Source organism: Vicia villosa, linkage group LG5 (genome assembly GCF_029867415.1).
Source record: "Vicia villosa cultivar HV-30 ecotype Madison, WI linkage group LG5, Vvil1.0, whole genome shotgun sequence".
NCBI classification, from domain to species: domain Eukaryota; kingdom Viridiplantae; phylum Streptophyta; class Magnoliopsida; order Fabales; family Fabaceae; genus Vicia; species Vicia villosa.
In genome coordinates, this window is record NC_081184.1 from 141,436,942 (window position 1) to 141,456,012 (window position 19,071).

The window sequence follows — 19,071 nt, forward strand, 5'->3', positions numbered from 1 at the left end:
GTAATAAATTTATGGAAATTGTTTTGATTATTGTTGATTTGTTAATAGTCTTGCAATCACTTTGATTTTAAGATGATTTGAATATCAACAAACTTGAAAGAAATTTCTGAAAAAATAATCACACACCAAGTGTTCGATAATTTGACACTTTATCATTTTGTGTTTTAATTGGTTAGAAATTGATTGACTTGTGCCTAATTGAACCATTAATTTGGGAATTCAATCGTCAACGTTGATTGCCTCATTGTCATACCGTACACGGTTATGCGTATCCAAGTTCCAATAACTTGTTCGATTTAGACGAACTTCGATCTAAACGCGAGACTTCCGCTAACCAAAGTTTAAACTCTTTTCAAAAATCTTATTAATTTTAATTTTGAATTTGGGGAGCTATTCACCCCTCTAGATAAGGTCTCGTCGTCTAACAAAATTCTTAGAAGCCTAAACCATACTTTACAACCCAAAGTCACAGCGATTTGTGAATCTAGGAATTTAGCGACTATGGACACACCATTCTCTTTAGAAAATTGTAGGAACACGAGATGGAACTAAAAAGGCTTATCGATGACAAAGAGGATCACAAGAAAAAGAATAAAAGTATCGCCCTAAAAGTCACAAGAACCGAAGATATAGAGCCAAAAGATAAAGAGTGTCAAAGTAAAAGTAATAAGTTCATGGAATTCATATTTTGTAAATTCAAAGTATTCCTAAAGAAGGAAAAAGAAACTTCAAGGCACCAGAAGCAAAATGAAAAAAGTTCCTCGTCCATTCCTACATGTTATCAATGCAGAGAGAAAGGACACATACGATCAAATTGCCCTCAAAACCCAAGAAAAAACCAAAAAAAGTTCAATAAATCCAAGAGAGAAGAAAAGAGAGCATACATAGTTTGAGATAATGATTATAAAAAATCTCTAGATAAGGAAGAAACAAACCTCTACCTCACGAGAAATCATCAAGATGATGAAGTAACCTATCACTTTTCTTATTAAGATTTATTTCACATTTGTGAGAGGCTAACAAAATAAACAAATACACTAGAACAAATCATCTCTACCTCCAAAGACACTGTCTTTTCCCTTGAATTGAAAAATAAAAAATTATTGGAAGAAAAAGAAAATATTAGAGAAAGGAAATATGATCTAATTTAAAGCTCTTTTTTATCTTATAAATTGTTAGACAAATCTATCAAGTGTGATCAATAAAATTCTTTGAAAAATAAAATTGATGATCTTAAAAACACACTTGATAAATTCACTAAAGGGAGAGAATACTTGAATCTTCTGTTAGGTTACCAAAAAACATTTTACGATAGGGTTGATCTTGATTAAAAACCCAAGAACAATAGTAAAAGCTTTGGCAATATTTGCAATACCAAACAAACATTTAAATGCAAAATCTTAAAATGTAATTACCGTAATAAAGACAAACATGTATCCATGTTCTGTTTCATCAAAAAGAGTCATGAGAGCAAAAAATGACACCAACCTTCATACTTTTATAAAGAGCATTGTAAACGTAAAAGTAGAAATATGTTTGCAACTAACATCAAATAACCCAAAAAGAATGGGTGCCAAATGTAGAAAAGTCAAGTTGTGATGCAGATAATGATACCGATAGTTGCTCTTCAAATGACACAAATAAAGAAATCAATATGGTATATTGTTCCACTCTTACAAGAAAAGAAATCTCATAACCTAATAAAAACAAGACAAAGTCATTGAATCTTTGATTTTCAATAAGATCCCTAATCTTACCCTTTAATTGCTCTATTTGATTAAAACATTATTGCACAAGTTACTTAGCATCACGTAAGTTGTATAACAAAAATAATAAACTATGTTTAATTCCTCTATATGCATGGTCTATAAAAATGTAATCCTTTTTAAACTTCTTATCGAAAGGACTATGACTATGAAAGAACCCGTACATGTTACTTTTGGTGAACTAACCCCCAATAGGTAGAAGTAGAGGTTGTTAATTTTGCAGGTATCCCTTAAATAACATCCTTGCAAGATGAAAATAAAGGGAAAAAATATCAAAGACAAGAGAAAGTCCAAAGTCCAAATATAAAAATTCAAAGGAGTCAGCTAAATAAAGTTTATCTTAAGAACGGAGGATCATTAAGGACCATTCTATTCAAAATGTTAATGGAAATATTTATAAGGGAATAACATCTCAACACTCCCTTAGCAAGGTATGTAACTATATGGCTTTTGTTTCACATATTGAGTTAAAGGAAATTGACGAAGCTATCATCAAAGAACATTGGTATATTACTATGCAAGAAATGTTAAATCAAGGTATAATAGCCTTTTTAATCTTGTATCTTAAATTCGAGGTTCATTTTGATCCCTTAACTTAAAAAATGTTCATATTTGTTCCTTAACTCTTCAAAACGTGTCATATTAGTCATTTTAATATAATTAGCGATGAATTTTTGAGTTTTCCCATCATTAATTAAATGAAAATGACTAATATGATACATTTTAAAGAATTAAGGGACTAATATGGACCTTTTTAAATTAAGGGACCAAAATGAACTCCGAGGTTAACATACATGACACAAAAATATATTAAGCCTTAAATCAATTTGAGAGAAACAACGGTTGGGAACCCGATCCCAAAACTAGTTGAGTTATTGGAACCTTGGTTGATATTTCGGGACAAGCTTGATGTGTTTAGAAATGTTTTGAGAAATAAAACAAGACACATTATAAAAGATTAAAATTAACAACGAAACATAAATCTTAATGAAACTTATGTTCATGTACCTCAACTAGAAACCATAACGATGATTCTAACTTTCTCACGCGTTTTCGTAAAATATTCCAAATAAATGTAAATAATGCATTATTGAAGTGTTACATACATAAGAAAATGCATGTTGATCATTCTTCTGATTTTGAAAAACTCTTCTTACTCATGTTTTCAAAATGAAAATAAGTCTCTACAATTTAAGACAAGCTCTTAAAGATTGGTTTGATTGTCTGAAAATTTTTCCGACTAATTATACATTTCAAAGAAAGAATGATGATACAACTCTTTTTCAAACCGAATATATTTTTCTTATACATGATTTTTGACGATTCAGTGCTACTAATGAATCCTTGTGACTTCTAGTTAAGGTACAACTGCCTAAAACAAAAATTTATTCGCAAAAGCTTGCAAGAAATTCATATTTTTTTCAAAATATGTTCCCGGGTGGGTCTTGAATAGGGAAAGTGGCTGTTTAGGGGTTAGAAGAACTCAAAGAGTGAAATTAAATAAATTGTACAACAAAATAAAAATAACAAAGAGAAAAAGTGGAGAATATGATCAAAATCCAACCAAAATTTTCAACAACCTAAAAGAAAAATTCCTTCCAAAAGCTTGCAAGAGATTCATATTAAAATATTTGAATATTTGATAGAACTAAAATAAATGCAGTTTTTTGAAATAAAATCAAACCAATGAAGTTTGAGTTGGTTTGATTGTTTTGATTTTTTAGAATATTTTTATTGAACCATACGCACACATATAATGAATAACATACTTTTGTGTTTAATCGGTTATACATTATCAAATAACAAAACTCATCATATTTAAAAATAACTTCACATTAAATACATAAAAATTAGAGTAGACAAAAAGTGAAATGAAATATATAAAACAATATAAAAACATTACTAAAGAAACATAATAAAGGAGCAAAGAGATAGAGAAGTTAAAAAAGAAAGGAGAGATTAGAGAAGATACGTGATAGAAACAAAATTAGAAGAGATAACAGTAACATAAAAGTGAGAAGAAAAAGAAAAAACATAAGAGAGGAGAGATTGAAAACGAAGACGTGAGATGTACTTGGCGAATAAAAGATGTAAAAAAGGCACAATATTTTTTATTTTTTCAACACCGGTTTAGTCCGGTTCGGGGGTCAGTTCTGGCATCAAGTGATTCCAGCCCCCTCCCGATCGTAGTTGGGGGGATCGAAGCGTAGTTCTCCCTACCAAGTCTAGCGCCAATCACCACTAAACCAATTAACGATTGATTAAAAAGGCACAATATTGATAGGAGAGATTTAGGAAGGCAGAAATTAAAATCTTGAATATGAGAAAAAGAAAATCGTTAGTAATTCTAAGACTAAGGAATAATAGATTTGAGTTGAATGTGAATTAAGTAAAGTTTGAATTATAACATAATGCGTTTGGTTTTATTTACAAAAAATAAATAGTAAACCAAACCGTACGGTTCTATTAAAAAATAGCTCAAAAACATTTTTAAAAAATACATATTTTTTTTGTAGTTTACTTTTGATTCGATTAGTAGTTTTCTATTGGACCAAATCACTTTTAAACACCCATAACCAAAACGATAAAACTACCAAATAGCTTCCAACTACTTATTTATTTTTAAAAGCTCTTATTCTTAGCTTTGATTTGAAAATAAGTTTTAATATAAAATAACTAGATTAAACGCACGCCGAGCACATAACAAAGTGTTGAAGAATCAAGGTGATATCAACTCTACAAACTAGAGAAAGAGTTGGCCACATCAATCACAAAGCGATATTTGACATCAGCTTTGCTAAGCCTTTCCATTGCTGTGTTGATTTGGTCCATCCTAATCAGCTCAATATCAGCAGTTATGTTGTGCTTGGCGCAGAAATCTAGCATCTCCTGAGTCTCCTTGATCCCTCCGAAGTTGCTCCCTCCTATAAGTTTACGTCCTGCAATCAAGACATTCGACATGTGAAAATTTAGATATTTCATTGGCCAAATTTATGTGCTAAGTTTCAGATTTGCAGGTCGCGGACTCATTATCGGTTTAAACAGCAATTCAGATTTATGTAGGAATAAACATATAGAATTACTGATGGTTTACCTCCAACTAATGGAAAGACAGGGAGGTCAAGGGGCTTGCTAGGCAACCCCACAAGGACCAGTTTCCCATTCAGCTTCAACAGGCCAAGCAGTGGCAACAGAGGATGAGCAGCAGAAATTGTGTCTATGATATAATCCATGGTTCCCGTAGCAGCCTGTGTAAAATGATACCAACTTTCAAATGCATTACAAGCAGATATGCAGAGCCATTCAATCCATTATTTTACTATTGACTATCATGGAGAAGAAGCTAATTCCATTGATCCGGTTAACAGAAAACTAAGGTTTTTTTCATGGTCAGATGTGCATCTTGACTAAGTTGACTACTGCAAAGTCGATTAGAACATGTGTTCTACACAACCATATTAATGTATTCAAGTTTCTAATAGGATCTCAAAACACTTTGTGCAATTCTCAATAATTTGATTACAAGTTTAAAAATATTCCAACATAACTTATGAACAGTAGATGCTAAATGACATATTATGCTATAAAATAGTAAATTATAACAAGCAAAGCATATATTATTTGCAACCAGAGAATTCCAAGGCCCAGAGTTTTATATCCTTGGTAATTCCTATAGAACTGTAGTATAAAGTATCAGTAAAACAGCTAAAGCCTAACCTAGATGAACCAGATTGCTATAAAAGTTAAGAGTTTTGTATTTTACTTACCTTCAGTTTTTCAGAATCACTGGAAACAAGGAAAGCATCAGCACCAAGATTGTCAATGGCCTCTCTTTCCTTGTCAGGAGAGGTACTAATGACAGTAACCTTCAGCCCAAATGCTTTGCCAAATTTGATTGCAACATGGCCTAACCCACCAAGCCCAGCCACTCCCAAATGTTTGCCTGGCTGAGTCATGCCATAATATATCATCGGACTATACACGGTGATCCCAGCACACAATAGCGGAGCACCAGCATCAAGGGGTAAGTTGTCCGGAAACTGGAGTACATACCGCTGGTGAACAACCACGGAATCAGAATAACCCCCCAGGGTAGTTGTCCCTTTATAAGGAGAGTTATAGGTGAACACAATTTTAGGACAGTGATTCTCTAGATCCTGCTGGCAATTCTCACAAGTTTGACAAGATTCCACCATTACACCAACACCAACTTTATCCCCCGCACGGAAATTTTTCACATTGTTTCCAACTTTTGTCACAATGCCAACAATCTCATGCCTGAAAAACACAATCTCAAAACTCAATGCATATGCAAGTATTACTATTCCCAATCTTGACTATTGCATCAAGGCACCGATGTACGTTTTAAATTATTAATCAATTTTCAAAGATGACAAACATCATCAGACAAAACCAAATAATTTAAACAATCAAACATTGCATCATTTTCACCAAAAACAGAAAACTGCAGTGAAAGTTTCTGCTTCTATATCAGACGTATCTCCTCAGAGTGTTGATTCACATACATATCATCAACATTTACACAGTCTTTGCAACGCACCTATTATTGTAACACACCTAAATTTTGATTGTATCATAGACACATCATGTAATGTAAGGTTAAATGGCCCCATAGTTTATTAGGATTTGACTCCTTCAAAGGTAACACAGTAATTTAAATTTAAATTAAATATTAACTCCTTCAAAGGTTACAAACATAATTCAATTTTTTTTATCAAATAGATTAGTGACTGAAATTCCATTTTTTTAAAGTGAATTAGTACTATGTAGTCTAGTCTAACGTCTCCACACAAATACCAATTCAAATAACCCTAAAGCTACAAACCCTAATTTTAATTTAAAATCAATTCTACTCGAGATAAACCGCACATATACAAATTAATTTTACACATCAATAAATAAATAAATGGATCAATACAAGAAAAAGGGCCACTATAATATTATTTTAGTTTCATGGTATAGAATATAAATAATAATTTAAAAATATCAGTTCGTCAGAAACTGCTACATAATACTACAGAGTAGCATATTTCAAACTGCAAAAGAATATAGAAGCACCAGAAAAGTTAAAGAAACGAAGAGAAGAAAAAAAAGCATACCCGGGAACAACAGGGTAAGTAGTGAAACCCCAATCATTCTTGAGAGTGTGCAAATCAGAATGACAAACGCCACAAAACAGAATCTTGATCGCAACATCATCTTCTCCATTTTCCCTAGAAACAAAAACCACATCAAAAATCATAATCGCAAAACGAAGCAGCGAATAATTGAAATGAGATAGTAAAAGAACCTTCTGGAGAAATGGAATGGAGAGAGTATGCCAGAAGTGTCGGTAGCAGCCCAGCCAAAAGCTTTGATTGGAAGTTGGGTTTCGGGTGAGTTCGCCATTTCTTGTATTCTACAGTTCTACTCTGTTTGGGAATGTAATGTGGTATTAAAGGTGTGTGAGAATATATGTAGAAAGATGGAAGAAGTAAAGATGCACACAACAACTAGAGTCAATGCACAATAAATATCTTTCGCGCAATTTTCCATTCTACTCCACGGCTTAAATGGACAATTAATCATCGTTTTACTTTTTGGGTGGCTCACCTCCGTCCAGAGGTTTGTACTAATAAAGTTTCACATCTACATTTGTAATACTCTACAGAAATTTACTTGTAAAAATAGAGTGAGACGGTGTAAATATAGGAAATTTACATACCTTTTTTGTATAATAGGAAGTTAAAATATTTGTAATTCTCGATAAAAGGAAAAAAATAAGAGTTAAAAGTAACAAAAATCTTTTTGCGTGTTGAGCTTTAATAATACACTAGGAGTTTTTAAAATGTTAAGTTTTAACGACATTTAACAATTTTTAAAAGGGAGTTAAACTTTAACAACACAAGGCAAATGTGATTTAAAAGAGTGGTAGTTAAAGTTTAACTATATAAAACCAAGATTGATTTAAAAGAGGTTGAGTTTTAATAATACAAAACCATTTTAAAATAGGGAGGGTGTCAAGCTTTAACAATACTAAGCACAAAGTAAAAGAGGAGGAAAAAAGAGTGGATACCTTGATAATTTTAGGCAATATCATTCATATTCCTTTAGATTTTTAGCAATAATGAGGAATCATTCATCTCAAAGCAAACATTAATGGTGAGTATCTCAAATGGTGTGTGAAACATGACATGTGTATCATGGATACAAACAAAGGTGAGTTAAGTATAAACAAAGGTATCAATGTATAAACTCAAGCATAAAAGGTTATGAATAAAAGGGATGACATACCTCAAAGTCAATTATATCATGTATGTATGAGTATGATATGATGATGGATGAATATCTCATGCATGTGGGGTTAATAGATAATGTATATATACAAAGGTAATAACATAATCAAAGTTATAAAGTACAAAGATGTAGATCAACAAGCATATGTACAAGTGGATAAACAAGGAGGGGTCATGGAAATCAAGTTAATATCAACATGGTATTTACATTGAATTAAAGGAAGAGATCAAGAGATCTCAAGATTTGGGTTTCTAGTATATACACTAACCTAATCATTTTTTTAAAAGTTGAATCAACTCTAAGTGAACAACTAAGGGGATCATGTTGTCATCTTTAAAAGAGGCTCATCTTAACCCTAATTGTTTCACACAAATATGTACAAGTCATTTGGTAAAGAAATTTTTGAAGATATTTTTTTAAAAGAACATTAAAAGGATCATTTTGAACTAATTAAAATTTGATCAAATAATAATATTTTTTGAGTTCTTAAAATTTATTAACAAAATCACATAAATAAAGAGTGTACAAAAAATTAAGTGAAAATAATTAATTTTGATAGGTTAAATAAATATTCAAAGTTGTGAAAATAAATGAAATAAACAAGTGGTAAAAATTTATTTTTGCACCTAAGGGAACTTGAACTCAGGTTACAAGGGTGAAAGGCTAAAAAAAAGACCACTAAGCCAACGCGCTACAAGTGATATTCAAATACGTTCATTAATAAATAATAGAAAACGCGTCCTAAATCCAGATTGAACTTCATCTTAAACCTCAAGTCAGTCATGGAGCCAAATTCGTATTCTCTCAATTCTCAATCATTTTGAAAAGTATAAACATGAAACTTGCCCAGTTTTTCAACACGAATCCAGAAATGTATCACACATAAATTTATTTTAACTATATCTCATGAATTTCTCAAAAAATCATATGAACCCTAAAACTTCAAAACAAAATCAAATGATCCATAGCAACAATAAATGACAACTAACAGAGCACTTTTGATCCTCACATGATTCTAAACAAGATAAAATTGAGTTTTATTGAAAATGATTCAGAATTGAAAGAGTTCAAGTTTGAAAAACTTACCTCTACAAATGAAGATTGAAAGCTGGATTAGAGGACTTCTAAAAGTGCTTTGATGATTTGGACATCTTCCTGGGGCCTTGGTGATGCTAACTGAATGCTTGGATCACCTGGAGATAGCCTTAATCCTTCTACCAGAATCAAGTTGCAAGTGACAAAAATGAAAATGGAGGATGATGATATGGCTGTTACAAATTAAATGTGAGTGTTTGGACAACTTCTATATGGTGTATATGAAGTTGTTTAAAATGTTTCATTTAATTATGGAAATATTTTAATAATATCAAATGTTATAAATTTCATATAGTTTTTTTCATATAAGTTTACCTTTGTATTTCCCGAACTAGGGGTGTTTGCAATGTGAATATGACGCTAAAAGTTATCTGAAACACAAGAAAAAAAAGTGATTTCGTTTGTTCAGTTGACTTTTAGAAATAGCGTTGACCCAAATCAAACAAAACCAATGCAATTTGGGTTGGGTCAATTTTTTATAACATTTTTATTGAACCAAACATACACATATGGAGATTTTCTATGTGTTTGAATCAAGAGGAAAGACCCTCTATTTATAAGGATGATTTGTGGTTTGTGGGGGAGGGGGAATTAGAGCAAATGGCTGTCCCAAGTTCAAATTGTGCCTGGTTGCTTCTTTGTGAAGAAAGCTCGGAGTTATGGTTTCAATGTACTTTGTCATGCTTTAAACAGGCCTTAAGGAGGCTCTTCCACACATTAGGGCGTTGCTTGTTGGTTTTGAGTCGGAGTGTGATCAGAGAAAACACTTTGGAAACTCAATGCAAGAGTTGTTGGTGATAAAATAGCTTTTCCAAAATGGCAATGGTGCATTTAGTCTTGAAATGGAATGATTGAATGGATATTGATCAAAACAGTTGGACAATAGCTCAAAAGTGTGTGTAATCTTCTGATTAGAGGGAGATTTGCAAGTAATATGGCTTGTAATCAAGGGATATGCAGATTTGCTTCAAGTTGCAACTTGGTTCATACCTTACAAATGACCTATAATTCAAGTATGGATGCCCAAATTCACCTCTTCGATTATCTTTGCTCACAAATGCTATGGAGGAGTTCATGTACTTTTTGGAAAGCCCTAAGCATCCTCTACAACTTTCGTGTTTGGAGTTTTCTCAAATTCTCAAAGGATCTTTATGGAAATTGGCCTCAAAGTTGGACACTTTTAAGGACCAATTCTGCCTTAATTTTTAAGTGTGGGAGAAAAAATCATCAACTCCGTGGCTCCGTAACTTAAAATCTTTGCATTTTTTGGTAGTTCCTCCAAAAGGATAAAGTTGTAGAATATAACTTGCTCTTCATTTTGGCCTTTGGAGCACATAAATTGGTTGCTTAATGAAGAAGTTATGGGTTTTCAAAGTTGAGCATTAAACATGTAATTTCTTCATGAAAAGTCAAAACCCAAATCTTTCACTTTTGAATCTTTGATTGATTTTCTTGATTAATCTTGATCAAATGACTTCAATAATCATATTGTCATAATTTTGATCTTTAGAAGTCCATAATTGACCAAATTTCCCAAAAGTCAAAGTTGATCTTGGGCAGTTGACTTTTTCAAGTTTAATTGCATTCTTCCAAATACCAATTGAATCAAGACCTTCTAGCCAAATGGATGATTTAAGTGGATTATGATGAAGCATTTGAGATGCTTAAATCATGCTTTGAGTCATAAGACCATGCTTTGACCAAAAGTCAACTTCTTCAAAGAATTAGGTCAAAACCCTAATTATGTACCAGATGAACTGAAAAGCTGTTGCTCTCTAATTGAACCACACTTGGGCTCGGATATTGATGAGGGAAATCACTTGAGAATTTGAGAAGGCTTGAGTCACCTTGTGAGCTTCAAAACCCTAATTTTCCTGAGCTCTTGACCAATCACCCATCTTGTGAAACAAGTAACGAACAAACATAATCTTTTTGTATATTTTGGGTTAGCAAATAATGCATGAATAATTATGAATGATGATAATGAAGATCATACTCTTTGAGATTCAATGAAAATAAGGTTGGATCTTAGGGTCAAAAATTAGAATATGACATAAAACATAGATCTCAATGAACCTTATGCTCTTGTACCTTAACTAGAAACCATAATGATGATTCTAGCTTTCTTATGTGTTTTTGTAAAATCTTCCAAATAAATGTAAATAATGCATTATTGAACTGTTATATACATAAGGAAATGCAAGTTAATCATTCTTCTGATTTTGAAAATTTCTTCTCACTTCTATTTTCAAAATGAAAACGAGTCTCTATGATTTAAGACAAGCTCTTAGAGATTGTTTTGATAGTCTGGAAAATTTCATACTTGAAAACAAATTTTAAAGAAGGAATGATGATACAACTTTTTTTCAAATCAAGCATATTTTTCTCGGTACTACTAATGAATTTTTTGGCTTCTAGTTGAGATACAACAACCTAAAACAAAATTTTCTTTCCAAAAAACTTGCAAGAGATTCATATTTTTCTCAATAATTACTAAGCTAAAATACACATTTTGTTTTTTTACTTAAAAAAATAATGTAAAATCAATAAAATTGTTATATATTACTCTCTGGTTCAAAATAGCTGTAATTTTGACAATATTAACTTTTACATATTATCTTTTAACTTTTACATATTATCCTTATTAGTTATTCAACTATTTATCTATGATGCACAGAGAGTTAATTAAAGAGTTAATTAGAGAATGTAATTTAAAAAGTTAAAACTACATCGAAAATGACAATATTTTTTATATAACTTTTTTTATAAATGTGATTATATGTGCCCATTTGTTTTATATTTTTTTTAAAAAATAATTTATCTAACAGAATTTTGTGTAAATATAATTTGTAAATTTTTTTATATAAAAGTTTTAAATAAAAATTTGATTTGAATAGTTATTCTTAAAATATTATTTTAAGTATTTCATCATTTTATTAAAAAAAAAAAATTAGATATCATAATTTCAAAAAATCACTTAATTTTGAAGCTATTTCAATTAATTTATCATATAAATCATTTTTGAATTACAAATTTTTTAAAATTGCAATTTCGACTGTGTTTTGATCTTCAATAATGTATATTTATATTATAAGATGTCAAAATTAGTCTTTAAATTTTAAAAAATAAATATGAAAAAACGTGTAATATATTGAAAAACGATTTTATAAAATTCATTTTAAAAAAAAATTCAACTTTTTAAAGGTAAAACAACCATAGATTAAATAAGTAATAGATTTTTAAAACTACATTTGTTTTAAATGTTTCATTTAATTATGAAAATATTTTAATAATATCAAATGTTATAAATTTCATATAATTGTTTTTCTTATAAGTTTATCTTTGTATTTCCAGAACCAAGGGTGTTCGCAATGTGAATATGACGGTTTTGACGCTAAAAGTTACTCGAAACACAAATGAAAAAAAATGAGATTTTGTTTATTTAGTTGACTTTTAGAAATAAAATTGAACCAAATCAAACAAAATCAATGTAATTTGGGTTGATTTCGTTGGTTCAATTTTTTATAACATTTTTATTGAATCAAACATACACGTACAGAGAATAACATAACTTAAAGTTTTGAGAGAGATTTGAGAAGACTAAAATTAAAATCTTAAGTGTGAAAAAGAGAAAATCGTTAGTTATCGTTGAATGTGAATTAAGTGAAATTTAGATTATAACATAATAAAAAATAAACAGCAAACCGAACCAAATCGCACGGTTCTATTAAAAATTGACTCAAACACATTCGAATAAAATGCATTTTTTTGCAGTTTCTATTTAGTTCGATTAATGGTTTTTTATTGGGTCGATTCAGGATTGAACACCCCTAACCAAAATAATAAAATTATCAAATAGCTTCCAACTACCTAACTTTATTTTTAAAAGCTCTTATTTTTAGCTTTAATTTGAAGATAAGTTTTAATATAAAATATAACTAGATTAAACGCACTTAGTCTAAAACACTGCGAAGATGAAACAACATGCAAATTCAAAAATCCTGAGCATATAAGGAAGTGTTGAAGAACCAAGTTGATATCAACTCTACAAACTTGAGAAAGAGTTGGCCACATCGATCACAAATCGATATTTGACATCAGCTTTGCTAAGCCTTTCCATTGCTGTGTTGATTTGGTCCATCCTAATCAGCTCAATATCAGCAGTTATGTTGTGCTTGGCGCAGAAATCTAGCATCTCCTGAGTCTCCTTGATCCCGCCGAAGTTGCTCCCTCCTATAAACTTACGTCCTGCAACCAAGACATTCGACATGTGAAAATTTAGATATTTCATTGGCCAAATTTATGTGCTTAAGTTTCAGCTTTACAGGCCGCGGACTCATTATTAATTTAAACAGCAATTCAGATTTATGTACGAATAAACATAGAATTACTGATGTGATTGTTTACCTCCAACTAATGGAAAGACGGGGAGCTCAAGGGGCTTGCTAGGCAACCCCACATTGATCAGTTTTCCATTCAGCTTCAACAGGCCAAGCAGTGGCAACAGGGGATGAACAGCAGAAATTGTGTCTATGATATAATCTATGGTTCCCCTAGCAGCCTGCGTAAAATGATACCAAAGTTCCAATGCATTACAAGCAGATATGCATAACAATTCAATTCATTATTTTATTACTGACTATCATGGAGAAGTAGCTCATTCCATTGATCTGGCTAATAGAACATTAAGGTTTTTTCATGATCGGATGCACATCTTGGCTAAGTAAGTTGATTACAGCAAGGTTGATTAGAACATGTGTTCTACACAGCCATATTAATGTATTCAAGTTTCTAACAGGATCTAAAAACACTTTCTATTGCACTATTCTTTCATTTCTCATTGACATTTAGTGTAACTCAATAATTTGATTATACGTTTAAAAATATTCAAACATAACATATAAACAGTACATGCTAAATGACATATTATGTTATAAAATAGTAATTCATAAAATGTAAAACATATATTATTTGCAACCACAGAGAATTCCAAGGCCCAGAGTTGTATATCCTAGGCAATTCCTATAGAAATATGCTATAAAGTACCAGTAAAACAGCTAAAATCATAACCTAGATGAACCAGATTGCTATATCTTACTTACCTTCAGTTTTTCTGAATCACTGGAAACAAGGAAAGCATCAGCACCAAGTTTGTCAATGGCCTCTCTTTCCTTGTCGGGAGAGGTACTAATGACAGTAACCTTCAGCCCAAATGCTTTGCCAATTTTGATTGCAACATGACCTAACCCACCAAGCCCAGCCACTCCCAAATGTTTGCCTGGCTGAGTCATGCCATAATATATCATCGGGCTATACACGGTGATCCCAGCACACAATAGTGGAGCACCAGCATCAAGGGGTAAGTTGTCCGGAAACTGGAGTACATAGCGCTGGTGAACAACCACTGAATCAGAATAGCCTCCCTGGGTTCTTGTTCCTTTATAAGGAGAGTTATAGGTATACACAGTTTTAGGACAGTGATTCTCTAGATCCTGCTGGCAATTCTCACAAGTTTGACAAGATTCCACCATTACACCAACACCAACTTTATCCCCCACACGGAATTTTTTCACATTGTTTCCCACTTTTGTCACAATGCCAACAATCTCATGCCTGGAAAACACAATCACAAAACTCAATGCAAGAATTACTATTTCCAATCTTGACTATTGCATCAAGACATCAGTGTACGTTTTAAACTATTAATCAATTTTCAAAGATAAGAAACATGATAAAACAAAACCAAATAGTATAACAGACGTAGCTCCTCAAAGTGTTACTCACTTACATATTATCAACATTTACAGTCTTTGCAGTGCTAAAAAACAATTTGTAACACACCTACATTCTGATAGTATCATGGACACATGATGTAATGTGAGGTTACATGGGCCCATAGCATACTAGGATTTGACGCCTTCAAAGGTAACATAGTAATTTAAATTAAAATTAATTATTGACCCACATGTTACAAACCCAAATTTTTTGGGTCAAGTACCTGACTTATTTTTTTTAGTCACATTGAATGTCGCGGTTCGAACTCTCATACTCTGTAACCTGATGTTCTCAACAGATACAAACCCTAACTTTGAATTAAAATCAATTTTAAAAACAAAATCAATTCTATTCGAGACTAGCAAAGCATATCAAAATTCATTTTACACCAGATAAATAAATGGATCAATATAACACGATAAGAGGCACTTTCATATTCTTTTAGTTTCATGGAATATAATAATAATAATAATAATAATAATAATAATAATAATAATAATAATAATAATAATAATAATAATAATATAAAAATATCCGATCATGAGAGTTGCATAATACTCCTACACAGTAGCATATTTGAAATTGCAAAAGAAAAAAAGCATACCCGGGAACAACAGGGTAAGTAGTGAAACCCCAATCGTTCTTGATAGTGTGCAAATCAGAATGACAAACGCCACAAAACAGAATCTTGATCGCAACATCATCTTCTCCATTTTCCCTAGAAACAAAAACCACATCAGAAATCATAATCGCAAAAAGAAAGAGCGAATAGTTGAAATGAGATAGTAAAAGAACCTTCTGGAGAATTGGAATGGAGAGAGAATGCCAGAAGTGTCAGTAGCAGCCCAGCCAAGAGCTTTGATCGGAAGTTCGGTTTCAGGTGATTTCGCCATTTCTTGTATTCTATTGTTGTACTCTGTTCGGGCGTTTTGTTTTGTGTTGGAAAGTAATGTGGTATTAAAGGTGTGAGAATGAGAATATACGTTGAAAGATGGAAGAAGTAAAGATGCAACGCACCAAGTAGAATCAATGCACATTAAATATGTTTCGCTCGATTTTCCATTTTACTCCGCGGCTTAAATGGACAATTAGACATTAGTTATCACTTTACATTTTGGGTGGCTCACCTCCGGCCAGAGGAGAACTACATCCTTCCTCCTTGGCTAATTTAGGAGTGACAAGTACTCCTTCTGTTTTTTATTATAAATTGTTTTGGAAAAGAAATTTGTATTTAAATATAAGTCATTTTATAATTCTAATAAATAATTAATGTTGTTTTTTCTTTTATATTTTTAAATATTTATTATTCTGTCTTCTTTCAATTATATAAATTTATCTTCCACATGTCATTAATAAATGATGATTTTGTAAAAACCTTCGTAATTTTTCATTTTCATATAAAAATTATTATTTTTCTTAATCTGTGTGAAAAGTCTAAAACGACTTATAATAAAAAATAGAGGGAGTAATAATTGTGGTTCTATTTATAAAAAAAGTTTACGTTTACCTCCGGTCCCATTTATAAAAGAAAATTTATTTTTTAGATTTATTAAATAATAGATGTATTTGGGTTGTATCATGGAACGGATACATTGATCATTCAATGAATATAAAAAGTCTATTTTCTCTTATAAATAGGACCTCAAGGAGTATTAAATAATTAATGTATTTTTTTAAAAGTAAAATATATTAAATGATTAATGTATTTGACTAGATATTTTAGGTATTATTTCATAAATTTTAAAAAAAAATTACTTTTTCTTATTATAAATAAGAACAGAGAGTATAATATTTATTAAAATTTGATTTGATATATTATTATTATTAATGTTAATTTATAACTATTGTATTAAGATATTTTCTATTAATATTGTTTTTTATTTAATTTTATCTTTTATTGTTATTATTAAAAAATTTAATTGAATTTAATTGAATTTTTTATTTCAATGCTTTTATTCTTTGGTATCACTGAATTATTTTTTGCATCAAATTTAATTTTTTATTTAAATAGTTTTGTTTCAGTGGTTTATTATTATTATTATTAAAATATTTATTATAAATTAAATTGGTCATGTAGAAATGAAAACATTTTCATATGCTTTTGGTATCTCTTAAATTTTTTGAAGTGATTATTATTTAAATAAATAATTTAAGTGAAATGAAATATACTTATAATGATATATATATATATATATATATATATATATATATAAAATTATAATTATACAGATTTCAAGCTAATGAGATATTATTTTCATTAAAATTATTTTGTATCGAATGAAAAATATATTAAATTTAATAAATACAACTAATTTATATACTTACATATTAAATTACATGTAAAAAAGTTGATTAGACACACATTTTTAAACAAACCTTATAATTCTAAAAAATTATATTTTGTTCTCCTACACAAAAAGAAAAAAACTTAAACAAATCTTCTATAAGTATCCATAATTCTAAAACATGTATATTTATTCTTCTACACAAAAAGAAAAAAAAATATTATGATGACTCATCAATTCGAAAATATAGAATATAAAAATAATAAAGATTTTATCATTCAATTCAAGGGATCGGTAGTGACATATCTATTAAAGAAAATGAATTGAATAAAAAGGAATGACAGAAATATATGTGAATTTAGAGGGAAAAATATTATGTCACAAAAATAATAATACATCATATATGTAATGGAAAGATTAGTGATACAATGTTAAACTATTTAAAGTAAGAAATAGTTGAAAAAAATACTTAAATTATAAAGTAAATAAATTTCTTTCGCTTAGTTATGTTCAAATTATACAAAATTAGAGTGATTTTGATTTTGATTGACGTAATATTAGTGAGATCATTGCGAAAGATACGACTCTATTAATTTGTGAGTTCTTTTGTCTTAAGAAAGAAATAACATAAATTAGCTTCATTAAATAAGAAGGTATAGCGAAAAAAGCAACAAAAAAAAAATCTTGTATGATAATTTGCAAATTTGAGAGAAATATGGATTTGTGAAATATACAGTAAAAAGGGTGAGCAAATAATACATTTAGGATTAGTTGTGGTTATAAAGATGACCAAGAATGATAAAAGTCATTAAAATTAGAAAATAATAAATACAATTTTAATAGTTTGAGTGGTTAAAAAAATTAATCGAAATTAAATATTTGTTTCAATATGGAGAATTTATTTCTTTTAAATGTTTTTTAATCAATTTTAATTGATTAATATTCTAAAACAGATTTTAATAATTTGAGTGGTTAACAAATTTAATTGAACTTAATTCTTTATTTCAATGTAATAGAATTTAATTCTTGATTTCAATAATTTTGTTTGGTATCCCTAGTTTTTATTTGCATCAAATTTAATTTTGTTTATTTTGATGATTTTGTATAAATTAAAGATGAATACATATTATTATTATTATTATTATTATTATTATTATTATTATTATAATAGTGGTGGTTGAATATTATTATTATTTATCATACTAAATTATAATCCTAGAAGTTCTTCCCACCAAAACTTCCCGCCAAAATCTATAATAAATAATAAATAAATTAAATAAAAAAAGTAAATAATAAATAAATAATAAATTAATTAAAAAAATCCACTCACCCACTTATATATTAACTTTTTTCTTCAATTTCTCTCTCCTCTTTAGTTTTATTTTTTTTAAAAAGTAAATAATAACTAATATTGATAACTAATATTAATAACAACTGATAGATAAATAATAAATTTCATAACTCCACTAACTCCATCACTATCTATCGAAAAACCTCACTAATTCCACTAACTATATATTTTTAACAGAACTCCATTAATTATTGAGAATTTCTAGCAAAATTTAATAATAATAATAATAATAATAATAATAAACTTATAATAATAATAATAATAATAATAATAATAATAATCATACTAAATTATAATCATCATACTAAATTATAATCCTAGAAGTTCTTCCCACCAAAACTTCCCGCCAAAATCTATAATAAATAATAAATAAATTAAATAAAAAAAGTAAATAATAAATAAATAATAAATTAATTAAAAAAATCCACTCACCCACTTATATATTAACTTTTTTCTTCAATTTCTCTCTCCTCTTTAGTTTTATTTTTTTTAAAAAGTAAAT

The 19,071-nt window shown here is 29.6% G+C and overlaps 2 protein-coding genes across 2 annotated transcripts; both read right to left on the bottom strand.

Moving 5' to 3' along the window:
* Positions 1–4,357: 4,357 nt before the first annotated feature.
* On the bottom strand, positions 4,358–7,316 carry LOC131602820 (probable mannitol dehydrogenase). The gene is made up of 5 exons (XM_058875017.1): positions 7,078–7,316; positions 6,887–7,000; positions 5,534–6,044; positions 4,861–5,014; positions 4,358–4,705 (listed from the first exon to the last, which is right to left on the bottom strand). Exons 1-5 carry the CDS (start codon positions 7,173–7,175, stop codon positions 4,503–4,505), a joined length of 1,080 nt encoding a protein of 359 aa, XP_058731000.1. The 5' UTR covers positions 7,176–7,316; the 3' UTR covers positions 4,358–4,502.
* A 5,711-nt stretch (positions 7,317–13,027) lies between these two features.
* On the bottom strand, positions 13,028–16,067 carry LOC131607588 (probable mannitol dehydrogenase). Its single transcript, XM_058879571.1, has 5 exons — positions 15,729–16,067; positions 15,538–15,651; positions 14,261–14,771; positions 13,566–13,719; positions 13,028–13,406 (listed from the first exon to the last, which is right to left on the bottom strand). Exons 1-5 carry the CDS (start codon positions 15,968–15,970, stop codon positions 13,204–13,206), a joined length of 1,224 nt encoding a protein of 407 aa, XP_058735554.1. The 5' UTR covers positions 15,971–16,067; the 3' UTR covers positions 13,028–13,203.
* Positions 16,068–19,071: the final 3,004 nt, after the last annotated feature.

Coding starts and splice junctions, on each gene's coding strand:
- LOC131602820 (XM_058875017.1), bottom strand. CDS start 7,175: ATGGCGAACTCACCCGAAACCCAACTTCCAATCAAAGCTTTTGGCTGG. Junction 6,045..6,886: donor ACTTACCCTGTTGTTCCCGG/GTATGCTTTTTT, acceptor TGTGTTTTTCAG/GCATGAGATTGTTGGCATTG. Junction 4,706..4,860: donor TGTCTTTCCATTAGTTGGAG/GTAAACCATCAG, acceptor TCTTGATTGCAG/GACGTAAACTTATAGGAGGG.
- LOC131607588 (XM_058879571.1), bottom strand. CDS start 15,970: ATGTGCATTGATTCTACTTGGTGCGTTGCATCTTTACTTCTTCCATCT. Junction 14,772..15,537: donor ACTTACCCTGTTGTTCCCGG/GTATGCTTTTTT, acceptor TGTGTTTTCCAG/GCATGAGATTGTTGGCATTG. Junction 13,720..14,260: donor GTGATTCAGAAAAACTGAAG/GTAAGTAAGATA, acceptor CATTTTACGCAG/GCTGCTAGGGGAACCATAGA.